The sequence below is a fragment of the Pongo abelii genome, chromosome 13 (assembly GCF_028885655.2).
Source record: "Pongo abelii isolate AG06213 chromosome 13, NHGRI_mPonAbe1-v2.0_pri, whole genome shotgun sequence".
Taxonomy (NCBI): Eukaryota; Metazoa; Chordata; class Mammalia; order Primates; family Hominidae; genus Pongo; species Pongo abelii.
In genome coordinates, this window is record NC_071998.2 from 102,773,246 (window position 1) to 102,789,473 (window position 16,228).

Genomic DNA, 16,228 nt, shown 5'->3' on the forward strand with positions numbered 1-16,228 from the left:
TCTCGGCTCACTGCAAGCTCCGCCTCCCCCGGTTCACGCCATTCTCCTGCCTCAGCCTCCCGAGTAGCTGGGACTACAGGCGTCCGCCACCACGCCTGGCTAATTTTTTGTATTTTTAGTAGAGACAGGGTTTCACCGTGTTAGCCAGGATGGTCTCGATCTCCTGACCTCGTGATCCGCCCCCCTCGGCCTCCCAAAGTGCTGGGATTACAGGCGTGAGCCACCGCACCTGCACTGCAGCCCTTTAAATGCAATTCTCTGTCTTTGTTTTCCTCCTTTCTACTGGGCACCCCTCCTCCATTTGTGACCTACTTAATTCTCTCACTTTAGAGTCATGATCACTAATTTAAGAGGATCTTTATATTTTCTGGCAAACATACCCTATAGTTCCCCATTCCCTTCACTCTCTCACTCTCCTAGATGACTGTTTCATGATTTATTTCTTCTCAAATCTCCAATACCTTCTCCTTCTTCACTTTCAGCTTCCTCGCTTTCATATCACTGAGGTTGAAAGTGACTCTAGTTTGTCCTGGCAAGTTCCAGTTTATCTTCCCCATTTTGCTTCCAACTCTCCTGACAATGAGCTTGGCTGACGTGAAGTGACTTCATGCCCAACACCAGATGCAAAGACAACTGTCTTACATAACTTTTAAACCAGTTCCCACATTTGTAGAAGGCCTAATCCTTATAATAAACTCTTTATTCTATAACTCTCAGTGGTTCTGCTTTTCTGATCAAAGAAAACAAAAGAGGAAAAAAATGGAAGCAATCAGAGGAGAATGGCCATAATCTCCCACGACATCTGCCTGTATCTCTGCCCATAATCTCAATGGTCCTTCTTATGTCTGTGGATCAACTCTCTATGGACCTAGTCAAGACCACTCCCTCCTTTTCTGCACTATATCCCATCTCTTTTCACCTTCCCAGGGACTTGTGTCCAGCAAATCTCTCTCTGTCTCCATTAGCATTTGCTCCTCTACTGGAATTTTCCCATCCATTTACAAACACTGTGAGATTTTTCTATGTTAAAACTACCCTGTCTTGACTTCTTCCTCTAGCCAAATACCCCATCTCTCATCTATACAGCCAAAGTTTCAGAAAGAGTTCTCTAAACTCCCCATCTCCTGTTTTCCTTTCCTGTGCTTTCTGGAATCTATGATAATCAGGCTTTTGCCTCCACCATTGCTCCGAACACTGCTCCTATCAAGATCACCAGAGAGCTCCACAATGGTAAATCCAATGGTTCTCTTTCCTCCTCTAACTTGATTTGTCAATAGCAGTTGACACAACTGATTACTGTCTCCTTCTGGAAACATCTTCTTCATCTGGCTTTCAGGAAATCTCCTGGTTTTTCTCCTACATCACTGATCCCTTCTTCTCAATCTCCTTTCCATTTTCCTCTATTCCTGTCTAATGTTGTCCCATGGCTTGGTGGTTGAAATTTTTCTATTTTCTGTCTATATTCACTACTTTGGTAATCTTATCCATTTTTATAGCTTTAAACATCATCTATCCTCTGATGACTCCCAAATTTATACTTCCCAGATTTATATTTTCTATTGAACTTGAGACTTACATAATACAAATACCTATTTAGTATCTCTACTTGGAAGTCTAGTAGGTATTTCAAATTTAACTTGCCCAAAAATTGAGCTCCCAAGCTCTGTAAATTATACCTTTCTCATAATCTTCCCCATTGCAATAAATGACAACATCATTCTTCTTAGGCCACAAACCTTGGTGCTATCCCTGATTTCTCAGCTGTACCTTCAAAATATATCCAAATGTATAAAGAATGACAACCTTTGTATTTATTACTCTATCTCCCACTGTTGAAAGTTTGAGAATGTGTCTGTCCATATATTTTTCATGCCAAAGTTGGAGTCAATCTAAATGTTCATTAGTGAGAGAATGATGAAATATATCATGGCAGATTATATTAAGCAACTGCTAAGAAGAATATGTATTCAGTAGTGCTGCTATAATATGACACAGGCATTCCTAAAAATCACCAAGCTATATAAAATCACACAATAACCACCACAGGGCCTATGGGAAAATGGAGTTGGGGCTTAATATTAAAAAATTTTGCCAGTGACAGTAAAAAAGACAGAAACCTAATGAAAATGATAGTACAGTTTTAAACTTGTTAAATGATTAAGGAATACACAAATACTATAATACATACGGCTCCTTACCTCGAAAAATACTCAAAGTTTGCTCTTGAGCCTGTAGGCCCCACTGTCCCACTGGCCAGCCCTGCCTAGCGACCATGGCGGGTACCCTTTCTGCTCAAGGAAAAGAACAAAAGAGAGATAGAAAAAGAGTGAGAGAATAAATAGAGAAAAATGGCAGAGACCTGAGAGGAAAGTGGAGAACAATTAAAGAAAGGGGAAGGTAGGAAGCTGCTTAGCCAAGTTGCAACTGGCGAGTTACTGTGAGGTGGTAGCAGGTGGGCTATCTAGCCAAAAGTTGAGACACCGAATGTGGCATTAGCTACATTGTGTGGCTCAATGACCCTGTGAAGTGTGGTGTGTATGTGTGTTTTGTGTATTCCTATGCAGCTTATTTCAGTTGGGTGTCATTTTTTAGTTCACCTAGTGTTTATTGTGAACAAAATTGCATATCAGAATGTGAAAATCATCTTATGCCCACATTGTTCCCTGATATGGTGATCATTTTGGAAAATTTTTGAATTTTCAAAGGTCTATTTTTAAAAAACAGAAATGGAGTTGTGCAACATATAGTATTTTATATATTGTTTTCCCCCTTTTTTTTTTTTTTACTTTATGTTATGGGCATCCTGCCTTGTCAGAGCACACAGACTTACTTTCTTCTAATGGTTTCATGATATTCTATAGTCTAAATTGTTGATCTATTCCCCTACTGCTAGCATTTTTATTGTCTATAATTTTTTAACTATTACAAATTATATAGCATTTCATTGTGTAATTGGATATTTCTTTAAGACAGATTCCTGGAAATGTGGTTGTTGAGTCAAAAGATAAGAGCATTTTTCATCTTAGTGGGTTTACACAAACTGTGCTAAAGAAGCTGTACAAACAATATAGGAAAGTGTTCTTTTCTTCAATATGTAGAAATTGGATAGTATGAATTTTCAAAAATGTTGGCAACTGATAGGTGAAAAAACAGTAACATTGTTTTAATTGGCATTTGTCTAATAAATAATGAAGCTTCATTGTGTTTCAAATGTTTATTGACAATTTTTGTTTTTTTCTGAGGAAATATCTATTCATATATTTTGCCCATTCTTCTATCAGGTTGTCTTCTTTCTATCAATTTGTAGGAATTCTTTATATATGAGAAATGTAAACTTTTTTTCCTATTATCTAGGTTGCAAATATTTCCTCTTAGTCATTTGTTCTTAAATTGTGTTTACAGAAAACAATACTTTAGGTTGGAAGTTTTCTAACTTCAATTTTGTCCTAGGTTTTAACTTTCTTGATGTGGGAGGGTTAACTGTGATGATCTTCACTTCCTGACTCAAAGGGTCAGACTGTGATGGAGACTCATTTAAATGGCTTGTGTGTAGGGGTGTCTGGAAGACATTTTGGATCTTATGATAATTATTCTGCTAATTGATAAATTAGAATATTTAACTTACAAAGATGCAAACCATAGGGCAGAATACATATTATGAATATTTAATACAGAAATACTGAGACATATATGAACAATTGTGTTTTCTTTAGTGTATGAGCAAATCTAAATAATTGTGCTAGTGGGTTAGCATCAAAAACAGTGGAATATGGCATGTAACATTGCTCTTCTCCTCCTTCAAAAAAACTTCAGCCGAGTCTGCCCATCAACTCTACCAGGGACTTTTTCATATGCTAGACGTCGTTTTTTGAATTGTGGTAGTTGTGAGTACATAAAACCTGTTAAAAGGAGAAAAAGGAAAACCATTTTATTGCTTATAATAGTAAAGTATAGGTTTTTTCTTTTCCTTTTTTTTTTTTTTGTTTTTTGAGGTGAAGTTTTGCCCTTGTCGCCCAGGCTGGAGTGTAGTGGCACAATCTCGGCTCATTGCAACGTCTGCCTCCTGGGTTCAAGCGATTCTCCTGCCTCAGCCTCCTGAGTAGCTGGGATTACAGGCACCTGCCACCACACCCGGCTAATTTTTTGTATTTTTAGTAGAGACGGGGTTTTGCCATGTTGGGCAGGCTAGTCTCAAACTCCTGACCTGAGGTGATCCACCTGCCTTGGTCTCCCAAAGTGCTGGGATTACAGGCATGAGCCACCATGCCCGGCTGAAGTATAGGTATGTTTTCCTCACTATTCAAATGGATTTTGTGTCTTCATCATCTACCTACAAAGTGTCAAAATTTCCAAACTGGGATAAAATAATAACTATTAAAAAGTATGTTTTTAACATAAATGCCTCTGTACCTAATGGCCTGGTATTAAAAATTAGTGATAAATGAATATATTTTTATGCTCATGCCTTGTACAAGTAGTTAAATCTCCCTGGGTTTCAATTTTCTCTTCTGTGAAATGAAAAGTTATAATACGTAATCTCTAAGGTCTCTTCTAATTCTAACATTTTTAAGTAAAAACAATCCAAAATGGTTTGGGAAGCAACTCAGGCAGGGCTTCGTAATTCCTGAAAGTTTCCAATAAGTCCTCATTAATTAGGATATAAGTTAGAGGCTCGTTTTGACAGACTTTGAACCTAAAACAAAGACATATTGCCTGGTCTCCGTGTACCTTGTACCCATCTTTGTGGTGAGAGTGTGTACAATTCTGTCAGGTTTTTCTTCTTTTTTTTTTTTTTTCCGGTTTGCCCTTCCTATTCCTGACTGTGGCTTTTTTTCACTTGGGCTAATTTTCTTTTCATGAACATATGCCCTTTTGGGGGATATCATTTTCACTAGGGACATATTTCTTTTCAGGGAGAGGTTATGTGTTTAGGAGTCTATCTGTAAATTCATGTCTTTAAAGGCATGTCTGGAAAACAAATCTTTAACTCCAATTAAGGAGCTAAAGAATCCTTAAGTAAACAATTAGATGAAATACAGGGAATATTAATGATGACAGGACCTTGGTTCTTCACTGTAAAGCTGTGGGAGAGCCTGGACTACCAGTAGCATTCTGGTAAATGTTTAACAACCAGCTCTCGAAACAAGGAAAGGCCTGATTTGCAGCATCTGCCAATTTTTGTGGTATGAAGACACCCACCATGGCTGATTTCAAGCTACCAGTGTGATAGAAACAGTGTTTTTTTCTGGATATCAATCTCTCACAGCCAATTCTAAAATTTCTAAAAATGCTTAAATTTCTTTTTCTATAGCTGCCAGGAAGCTTTCCCATGAAATAAATGTATATTTTGCACCTATTTAATAACTCCAATTTATTATCCATATATTATTTATATATGGATATCCATAAATAATATAAATAATATAAATAATAAATAACTATATATGGATATCCATATATTATTTATATATGGATACTATATATGGATATATATTATTTATATATGGATATCCATATATAGTTATCCCTATATTAGTATCCGCATGTGCAATTATAAAGCACACACAAATTTCCAGTTAACCAATACAAAGTGTCCCAAGTACATTCACAGATGAAAACAGTTTTGAAGAGATTACCAGCATTTTGGACATTATGAGCAAAATTCACTACATCCTTGCCAAGTCGGATAAAGAATCATCATTAATAAATGGAAGAAGTAAATAATAAACTGATAACAATGCAGTTGTCAGAAATAAAAAAGTTCAAAAAAACCAACAACATAAGAAAAACCCCACTCTTGGCTCAAAGAAAAAATTTATAATAGATCAATAAGAAAAAAATAAAAATTAAAATACCATATTTAAAAATGGTATTAGTAGCTCATATTCAGCTTCCATTCTAGAGTCTTTAATATGCCATTTTCAATACTCTTGCTTTTAAGTTTTCCCTCATGAGCTTGATCCTTGACCCATAGCTGTAATGTGAAATTTATTCTAAGCCCTGATGAATGATAGGTGGTGATCACGTAAGAACTCACCTTATATGGCTTTTTTTATATATGATACATTAACGTGAAAAATCCTAGATTTGGATACTTACAGAGGCTGATTATGAAATCAGTAAAATGGAAAACTAAAAATTATAAAACAGTTTTAATAATTATCCCTGGGGATATAATCTCATAATTGCAAGAGTTAGGGTACCATTATTTAAAAGTTTAAAAGGCAGTTGGGGTGCAGTAGTTCACACCTGTAATCCCAGCACTTTGGAAGGCTGAGGCAGGTGGATTGCTTGAGCCCAAGAGTTTGAGACCAGACTGGGCAACATGGCAAGACCTTGCCTCTACAAAAAATACAAAAATTAGCTGGGTATGGTGGTGCGTGCCTTTCGTCCCAGCTACTCAAGAGGTGGAGGAGGGATGATTCAGCCTGGGCGACAGAGGAAGACTCTGTTAATAATAATAATAATAATAATAATAATAATAATTTTAAAAAGCAATGTATTTTGTTAAACAGACATGCCAAAAAATAAAAATAAAGCAATGTAGTAAGTAATTATATCGTAGAGATCCCATATATACACTTCGGGACAAATGGAAAATTATCTTGAGGTTATGGGTTATGCTAATGGCTTTGGATAAATTTTCCAGGGCTGTGCCAATATTAATTCAAAAAGTGTTTTATCTTAAACAATGTATTTGGAGGTAATGATGTATTATAGAAAACCAGTTAAATAAAATTTGCCATATTGAATGTAGATACTAGTATCAAAGAGTCATGTGAACTGTTTGAATAAAATTATTTCATGGAAATAACTTGGAAATTGGAAGAAATTAATATTTCTAAACTGACATTATTTTATAGAGTATGTGATTTAAAAATACATAACTAAATTAATGAATTAAAATGTAGGTAGATGTTTGAATATTCTACTCACATACCTAAAAGCTTTAAGCTTTTTCTAACATTTAATGTTAGAATTTATTTAAAAATGACTTCTGGGTCTTCTCATTGGAAAATGGGAGGTTATATATTGGAGTGCCCTGTGTTCAAGAACATACAGTAATTCACATGCGTATTTTGTTTCAGAGTAGAAAAGTATTAAATTTTCATCCAGTTTATGAAGTTAGCATAACCTTTATGTCCAAATGTGATAAGGCACAAATAAAGAACACAATCTAATATCATGAATGTAGACATGAAAATCATAAATAAATATTAGCTACCATATTTAACACCATAATAAAAGAATCCCTTAGGCCAGGCCAGGTAGCTCACTCCTGTAATCCCAGCACATTGGGAGGCAAAGGCAGGTAGATTACTTGAGCCCAGGAGTTCGAGACCAGCCTAGACAACATAACAAAACCCTGTCTCTACTAAAAATAGAAACGAATTAGCCAGGCATGGTGGTGCATGCCTGTAATCCCAGCTACTTGGGAGGCTAAGATGGGAGGATGGGTTGAGCCCGAAAGGTGGGGGTGGCAGTGAACCAATCATGCCGCTGCACTCTAGCCTGGGCCACAGAGGGAGACCCTGTCTTAAAAAAAAAAATCTCTTAGACAAGGTAGCATGAAATATTAAATAAAACAAAAATATAAAAATTAAAAAAAAGAATCACCCCTCAAAAACCAGTTATGTTTATCACAGAAATGGCATAGATAATTTAATATTAGTAAACCTGTAAATAAAATCTTTGACATGAATAGGTCAATAGAGAAAACACATTTGATTTTTCCCAATATGTACTAAAATGAGTTTGAATAAATTCAGCATCTATTTTTCACAGAAGTTTTTACAAAACTAGACACAGAATACTTCCCATTAAAGGGAGGAACAAAACAAGTTGTAAGTATTAAATAAGAGCAAATCCAAGCATTACAAGTCCTGTAGCTTATACAATTTGGGAGGCCTTTTTAAAACAAAACAAAGAATAAAAGATTTTCTTGGCCCCTCTCAGGCCTCACAAAAAAACCTATGAAAAAGAGAAGTTTGAAACTTAAGCTTCCCCCTGCCCTCCCCTTTTTCTCCTATCCTGGGGAAGGCCACCTTTGTACGGCTGTTAGAACTTAATATTTTGTTTTAGATGCTTGGGCCAATGCAGTAAGAAATGATACTGAAAGAAAAGCTAGAATCACTAGAAACAAGAAAATTAAATTGTTCTTTTAAAAATTTGATATGCTTAAATGTTCAGACAACTCAAAAACATCCACCAGAATGGAGCTAATAATAGTGCCTATTTAATAGAATTGTTAGAATTAAAGTAAATAATCCAATAAAGGACTTAGAATAGAGACTGGCACCTAATTAGGCTCTTTTAATAAATGTTAGTCAATTAAATATACCTGCTCCACAAAGAGTTTAATTTTCTAATTCACTGATTCCTCTGTTTAATCTTTGTTGATTTTAGCCTCTTGCTTTACTTAGAGTTGCACTGCTTTTATTTTTAACTTCTTAAGTTGAATACTTAGTTCACTTAAGGCTATAATAATTTAACACAATATATTTTCTTTGCATTTATTTTAGAGTTTAGATTTTCTCTTTTACCCAACAGTTATTAGAGAAGTTTTTTAAATGTAGTAATGAAAACAAAAAAAAATGTTAAATTTGGAGATGGTTTTATCTTTTAAAATTAAATTTGAGAGTAGTTTTATCAACTATTGGATAGTGTTACCTGTTAATGATTCCTTGTCTCCTGAGTTAAATGAAGATTCAGGGTGCCTTTTCTGTCCTAAACTTTTTCCAGCTCTTTGGTAGAAATAAAAGCTGTTGAATTCTTTTTGATTTGCATTAGAATCAGAAGCATGAAATAAATCCAAACTGGGGACAGATGGTAATTCTCTCCAGAAAGTCTCATCATTTGAACTTTCACATGTGAGGCCTTCAGACTCATCTGATAGACATTTTTGCTGATCAGTGAATAAATTACCTTTCTGAGAGTACAATTTGTTACATGTAGTCTGCTCTGCACCATATTGTAAGTTGAACGGGTGATTCTCTTGTTCCCATATATTTTTCTTAAAGTTCCAATGAAGAGGAGATTGAGTGCCCTCTAGTGAAAAGATAGGGTCTGATACTTCTTTATTTATGAAACCTTTTGCTTCATGTGTTCTCCTTTTCTGAGAATTTATAAAACGGGGGACAACTGACACTCTCTTCTGAGTGTCAATTGGTGATTTTATAGTTTCACAGTTCATTTGTGTTAGACCCAAAGAAAAGACATCTGACTCTGAATCACTGTGGTTTAGAAAGGAGTTATAAGCCGGTCTCCTTGATTCTATATTAATTAGAAAAGGAGTATTCTGCCCTATATTAGGTTTACAGCTGGAGTCTTTCCAGTAGCTGATCTGATTGTATGAAGTCACAGGTGGTAAAAAACTTGAGATTTCTTTTAGTTCCATAATGGAAGAGTTGTCATTCGAAGTGGTGGTTTTGTCTTCCTGCACTGTCTCTCCTAATCCTAAATACTGATAATATTCATTATGTTCTTGAATGACAGAGTCTAAATCAGAAGCTGAACTCTGAGAAGACAAGGTACTAATCTGATTCCTATTTTCCTGAGGTGATGAAATTTGCGGTGATTTTGTTATGGAAGAAGAACTAATCTTGAATAGGGAAGTGATGCTACAAAAATGCTAAGAAATGAATTAATATAATGCAAACGTCAGTTTAGTAAATATAAATAATGATGCTTATCTATATGGAAAGAAGGCAAAATATAAATGGGTAGTCTATTCATAGATATTACATTGATCCAGGTATTAAGAACATGAAATCATTAGGCTCTATTAAAAGAAAAACTCATTGTAATTCATACATATTTTCTAATCACTTGTAATAGAATTTTTAATAGTCTATTCTTCAGAACAATTTTAGGCTCACAGCAAATACAATAGAATTTTTAGTTATACAATTCATACATGAATACTATTTCCTTGATAAGAATTTTAAAATATTACCAGTAAGGCTAAAGTTATCTTTACAGCTAGAATTAAGGGTATGTTAGGACTGTTTGGAAGAGGTAATGTAAATACATGTGAATAAGGTATATAATTGAATTTTCTATGAGCACAATAATATTCCAAAATGATTTAAAGCTGACTCTATTGAATTTATCTGTATAAAATAGCTTTAGAATGTATAATATAGGCTGGGGTTTATGGCTCATGCCTGTAATCCTAGCACTTTGGGAGGCCAAGGCAGTTAGATCACTTGAGGTCAGGAGTTTGAGACCAGCCTGGCCAACAGGGTGAGACCCTGTCTCTACTAAAAATATAAAACTTAGCCAGGTGTGGTGGTGCACACCTGCAGTCCTAGCTGCTCGGGAGGCTGAGGCACGAGAATTGCTTGAACCTAGGAGCAGGAGACTGCAGTGAGCCGAGATCAAGCCACTGCACTCCAGCCTGGGTGACAGAGGGAGACTCCATCTCAAAAAAAGAAAAAATACTGTAATCTTTGGGAGGATGAGGTGGGTGTATCACCTGAGGTCAGGAGTTCGAGACCAGACTGACCAACGTGGTAAAACCCCGTCTCTACTAAAAAAAAAAAAAAAATTCAAAATTAGTCAGGCATGGTGGTGTATACCTATAATCCCAGCTACTTGGGAGGCTGAGGCAGGAAAATCTCTTGAACTTGGGAGGTGGAGGTTGCAGTGAGCTGAGATTGCACCATTGCACTCCAGCCTGGGCAAGAAGAGTGAAACTCCATCTCAAAAATAAATAAATAAATAAAATATAAAATAAAATAACATGTATAATTGATAGCTAATTAAAAGTCTATAAGAAATTTAGTTCAAGTAAATTATTTCTTTGCTATTTGAAGTCCAAAACAATTAAACTTGGATACCTTCATTTTAAAAATCCTATTGTAAAAATAGATACTCAAATCGAAAGGAAATAAATTCATATCATAATACAGATCTCAAATAACTAACCTTTAACACTTTTTCTGGGACTTCAGGTAGGAGTTCCTGAAGTTGACACAGAGTTGCTAATAATATCCAATGCAGTGAAGGTCCTTTATTTAGCATGAGCTGAGCCACCAATGGGTTAATACATGGAAAATCAAGTAAGTACATTTCTTCCTAGAAAAGAGTTTAAGAAATAATCAGTCAGTAGTCTTTTGAAAGTAAGCCATTTTATTCTACAAGTAAGTACATTTCTTCCTAGAAAAGAGTTTAAGAAATAGTCGGTAGTCTTTCGAAAGTGATCTATTTTATTCTACTCGTTGCAGCAGATTAAAACTTTTGTCATTGCACCTACCACTCAATTTGAGACATTTGGGGGAAAAATATTACCAGAAAGTAAATTCAAATACAGGTTTTTATATTTGCTTTGCAAATATCTATTTTATACATTTAGAAAATATACCTCCGATGGTGAAACTTTAAGCCAGGATTTATCCAACCATTCATGAGGATCTCTCTTTGAGGTCATTAAATTGTGGTCAGCAATTTGTCGAATTATCAAGGCAGTTGCTTCTACTCCTGGGGCAATTATAAGCTAAAAAATATTTTTTATGTTAGATTATAGGAAATACTAGGAAGCAAAATATAATATTTTTTAAAAAGTTTGTAATTAGAAGATAAAATTAAACAATAGCAGATTCTAATCTTTAACACGATTTTAGATAGAAACTATTGGTTTATCTATATCCAGGACATTTTATTTATGAAGATAACCAATTTTCCTTCCTTATTTAAATGTGATATACTTGTATTTTTAATTTTTGGAACTAAATCATTTTCATTTCATTTGGCATTTATTAATAGAGTCATTAAAATATAGTGTTATATTTCAACTATATTAGAAAAAGCAGCAATTTGAATATCATTAGTAATATTACTATTTTGCTGTTTCCAAAGGTTAAACTTAATAGCTGCCAATTAAAATAAGAATTTTAAAAATATAGTACAAGATTTTTCAAAGACAAAGTTAAAAAATAAGGATACTTATAAATGAAGTTGATGTTGTATTCAAAAAAGAAAAAATAAGGTTTTGATTTAGAGTAGTCGTCATTCCCAGCATTTTGGGAATTTCTCATCTAATATTGGCTTACTGATTCTAAGATACCCCTGCCAAAAATGTGGTGTTTGTGTATATTAAATTTAATTCTAAAAAATAATTTTTTCCCATTAGTACAGTAAGAAAAAAAAGTAAAGAAAAAATAATTTCATAATATCCTCTGTTTCCTGTCTGACATGTTTTCCTCCATGCCCTTCTCTCTTCTGAAATGTCAACCTTCTTCTTCTGCTTTCATTTCTTTCTTTTCTTCTTCATCTTTTAAATTTGATTGAAGGAAAGATAGTTCATGAGTTAGCAGTTTAATGTGAACAGAGAAATACTGCCCCAAATAATCATATCCTGGAAATATAAATATCCTGTACTACAGTGGAAATTTAGTAAACCGTAGAAATCTCACAAAATAATTATGACTTTTTTTCTTTTATAAGAATACAAATACAAAACGGTTAGTACACACCTGGGGAGTATATGCATTTTAAAGAATTTTCTTTAAATTACATTATATAGGGAGAATACACAGAAATACATTGTTCAATTCCAAATGTACTTTATTGCTAGTTTTGGGTGTTTTGAGAAGATATGACACTTTCATTTAAATATAAACTTTATTTTAACCCTTTTCCCATTTAGAAAAAAAAAGTGCAGCACTCATTTAATTTTACATAAACACGCTCTTTGAGGCTGAAGCAAATCTGACTGATTTTTGATGTGAAAATAAAATATAAAAACTGTGCTTGGAGTTATTTCTAAACAGAACTAACATCAGAATCATCTGAATCATCAGAATTTTCTATTTCAGAAAAATCAGATTCATCAATGGACTCTTCAGCCAACAACTGTTTGAGAATGATGTTAACATCACGAGTAGGAATACTGTGTTTTCTAGGATTTGACATTTTCAGGGATTGAGAATTACTATATTTTGTAATGGAAATACCACTACTAAAAATAGAATGCTATAAATAGAAAGATGTCTTTTGTTTCCAAAGTTGATATGCTACAGCGATGCAAAAACAATAATAAAAATGAGATATTTCATGGCAAAGTTTTCTCGGGGTAAACACTGCAGCAACAAGCCTGGCTGGTGAGGATTCTCAGGGCAAATGGGAAAAGGGTTAAAAGCCATAATTTTATGATGGCAGTAATGACAATGAATTTATTAGGGCAGGAATTCTGGGGCTCATGGCTAGATTTGGGAATTCAGGAACCTCCTTAATTTGTTTGCAAAATTTTGCATGTGTGTATTTATGCATTTTCCTGCAAAGATGGTTCATAAGAAAATTACAGAACTTTTAAAAAATTGGAATAACACCTAGCATAACACTACTAGCAGTATTTTCTTTTAATTTAAGAAAATGTTCTTAAACTTCCTAATGCTTCCTTGATTTTCAGGTTCTTCAGATGCCTGAAAATAAAAAGGTGCTAATGGTTCTGATGTGCTCTAAGAGATCAAAAGCCATGCTACTAAATAAAGTAAGGTAAAGCAACAATACGTTCTAAAATAATATGAGTCCAGGGAGCCTCCTTTAATACAACAATGTCATCAAGTCAGGAAAACAGGAGGCTTATCAGTACTGAGGACATACTGATAATAGAGTAAGAGCAAATTGACCATAGTTGCCTCTCTATGTCCATTGATAAAATGACCTACTTTTTAGATTATTATGTAAAACCTGAAAAGCTTTTAGAATAGTTTGATCCAGGTGGAAACAGACTTGTCTGGAATGGATTGTTCCTAGGGAGTACTCCTATTTCATTCCCAAATGCCTTCTTTGGATCATGCCCTCCCTGGGCCATGTTGCTGTATTTGAATATAGTATCACTCACTGGTATCATATGCCCCATGCATAGAGGAAAAAACTTTCTAAAGCATATTTTGCCTGTAATGGTTTACCCTGAGCTGGGAAGAGAAGAAGCTAAATAAGTGGTAAGACCTCACTAGAGACAAATTTACATTTGTCATTCACTTTAGGTAACTTTTCTAAGAATTTTATTTTTGTTTAGTATGCAGCACAGAAACAAAATTATCTGGAATTCCAGTTCAAACAGATCATTTGTTGATTTTCTTAGCAAGTGGTACTTTGAATTCCACTTAGTAGACATTTATTGAATGTTTTTGCTTTGTGCAAAGCACTATGCTAGCTGCTAGGTTTTACAAATAAAAAGAACCTCACTCTTACCCTTCAGGGTGGAGGATATATGAATAAATATCCCCATACCATAATAAAGATATGAAGTGTTAGCAGGAGAATGGGAGGAGAGATGATGCATCCTGAGAGAGTAGGATTGGAGCAAGTTTCTTTTCTTTTTTTTTTTTTAATTATACTTTTAAGTTCTAGAGTACATGTGCACAATGTGCAGGTTTGTTATATATGTATACATGTGCCATGTTGGAGTGCTGCCCCCATTAACTCGTCATTTACATTAGGTATATCTCCTAATGCTATCCCTCCCTCCTCTCGCCACCCCACGACAGGCCCCAGTGTCTGATGTTCCCCATCCTGTGTCCAAGTGTTCTCATTGTTCAATTCCCACCTATGAGTGAGAACATGCGGTGTTTGGTTTTCTGTCCTTGTGACAGTTTGCTCAAAATGATGGTTTCCAGCTTCATCCATGTCCCTACAAAGGACATGGACTCATCCTTTTTTATGGCTGCATAGTACTCCATGATGTATATGTGCTACATTTTCTTAATCTAGTCTATCATTGATGGACATTTGAGTTGGTGCCAAGTCTTTGCTATTGTGAATAGTGCAGCAATAAACATATGTGTGCATATGTCTTTATAGCAGCATGATTTATAATCCTTTGGGTATATACCCAGTAATGGGATGGCTGGGTCAAATGGTATTTCTAGTTCTAGATCCTTGAGGAATCGCCACACTGTCTTCCACAATGGTTGAACTAGTTTACAGTCCCACCAACAGTGTAAAAGTGTTCCTATTTCTCCACATACTCTCCAGCATCTGTTGTTTCCTGACTTTTTAATGATCGCCATTCTAACTGGTGTGAGGTGGTATCTCATTGTGGTTTTGATTTGCGTTTATCTGATGGCCAGTGATGATGAGCATTTTTTCATGTGTCTGTTGCCTGCATAAATGTCTTCTTTTGAGAAGTGTCTGTTCATATCTGTTGCCCACTTTTTGATGGGGTTGTTTGATTTTTTCTTGTAAATTTGTTTAAGTTCTTTGTAGATTCTGGATATTAGCCCTTTGTCAGATGGGTAGATTGTAAAAATGTTCTCCCATTCTGTAGGTTGCCTGTTCACTCCGATGGTAGGTTTCTTTTGCTGTGCAGAAGTTCTTTAGTTTAATTAGATCCCATTTGTCAATTTTGGCTTTTGTTGCCATTGCTTTTGGTGTTTTATTCATGAAGTCGTTGCCCATGCCTATGTCCTGAATGGTATTGCCTAGGTTTTCTTCTAGGGATTTTATGGTTTTAGGTCTAATATTTAAGTCTTTAATCCATCTTGAATTAATTTTTGTATAAGGTGTAAGGAAGGGATCCAGTTTCAGCTTTTTACCTATGGCTACCCAGTTTTCCCAGCACCATTTATTAAATAAGGAATCCTTTCCCCATTTCTTGTTTTTGTCAGGTTTGTCAAAGATCAGATGGTTATAGATGTGTGGTATTATTTCTGAGGGCTCTGTTCTGTTCCATTGGTCTATATCTCTGTTTTGGTACCAGTACCATGCTGTTTTGGTTACTGTAGCCTTGTGGTATAGTTTGAAGTCAGGTAGCGTGATGTGGGGCAAGTTTCTTAAAGGAGGTAGCGTTTGAACTGGGCAGTGAAAGACAGGTAGAACTCTGACAGCTCGCAGTAAGAGAATGGGGGAATAGTATTCCTGGGGGAAGGCAGGCCAGAATGACATGTTTGTGCAAAGGCTGAGAGGTGACAGTATGGAGGCATATTCAGTAAATGGTGAGTAAAATAATGTTAAAGAAGGAATCACTAAGGGCCACATTGTGGAGGAGTTTGAATCCAGCTGAGTTTGAACTTTATGTTGACTTAAGTGGGAAGCTATGGATAGTCTTTGAGCAAGAAATTCAAATCAACAGCAAATTTTTATCAAGAGACTACTATGTACCTGGCATTGTGCTAGGTTCCAGGAATAAAAAAAATGAATAACTATGTTTCCTTACTTTTAAGGAGCTTATAGTCTAGTGAGTGAAATATTCACAGCTGTATTTCAGAAATGTAATTGGTGT

General features: G+C 35.1%; 1 protein-coding gene across 2 annotated transcripts in view; it reads right to left on the reverse strand.

Annotated features, from left to right (window-relative positions):
• Nucleotides 1–3,649: 3,649 nt before the first annotated feature.
• Nucleotides 3,650–16,228, reverse strand: part of SHOC1 (shortage in chiasmata 1) — a 113,168-nt gene continuing 100,589 nt past the window's right edge. For both annotated transcript variants that reach the window (XM_054520443.2, XM_054520444.2), the window contains 4 exons: nucleotides 11,366–11,497; nucleotides 10,930–11,079; nucleotides 8,671–9,631; nucleotides 3,650–3,899 (listed from right to left, as the gene is read on the reverse strand). In XM_054520443.2, the coding sequence (XP_054376418.1) occupies nucleotides 3,799–3,899; nucleotides 8,671–9,631; nucleotides 10,930–11,079; nucleotides 11,366–11,497 (1,344 nt within the window). In that variant the 3' untranslated portion in view covers nucleotides 3,650–3,798. The remainder of the gene's footprint in view (nucleotides 3,900–8,670; nucleotides 9,632–10,929; nucleotides 11,080–11,365; nucleotides 11,498–16,228) is intronic.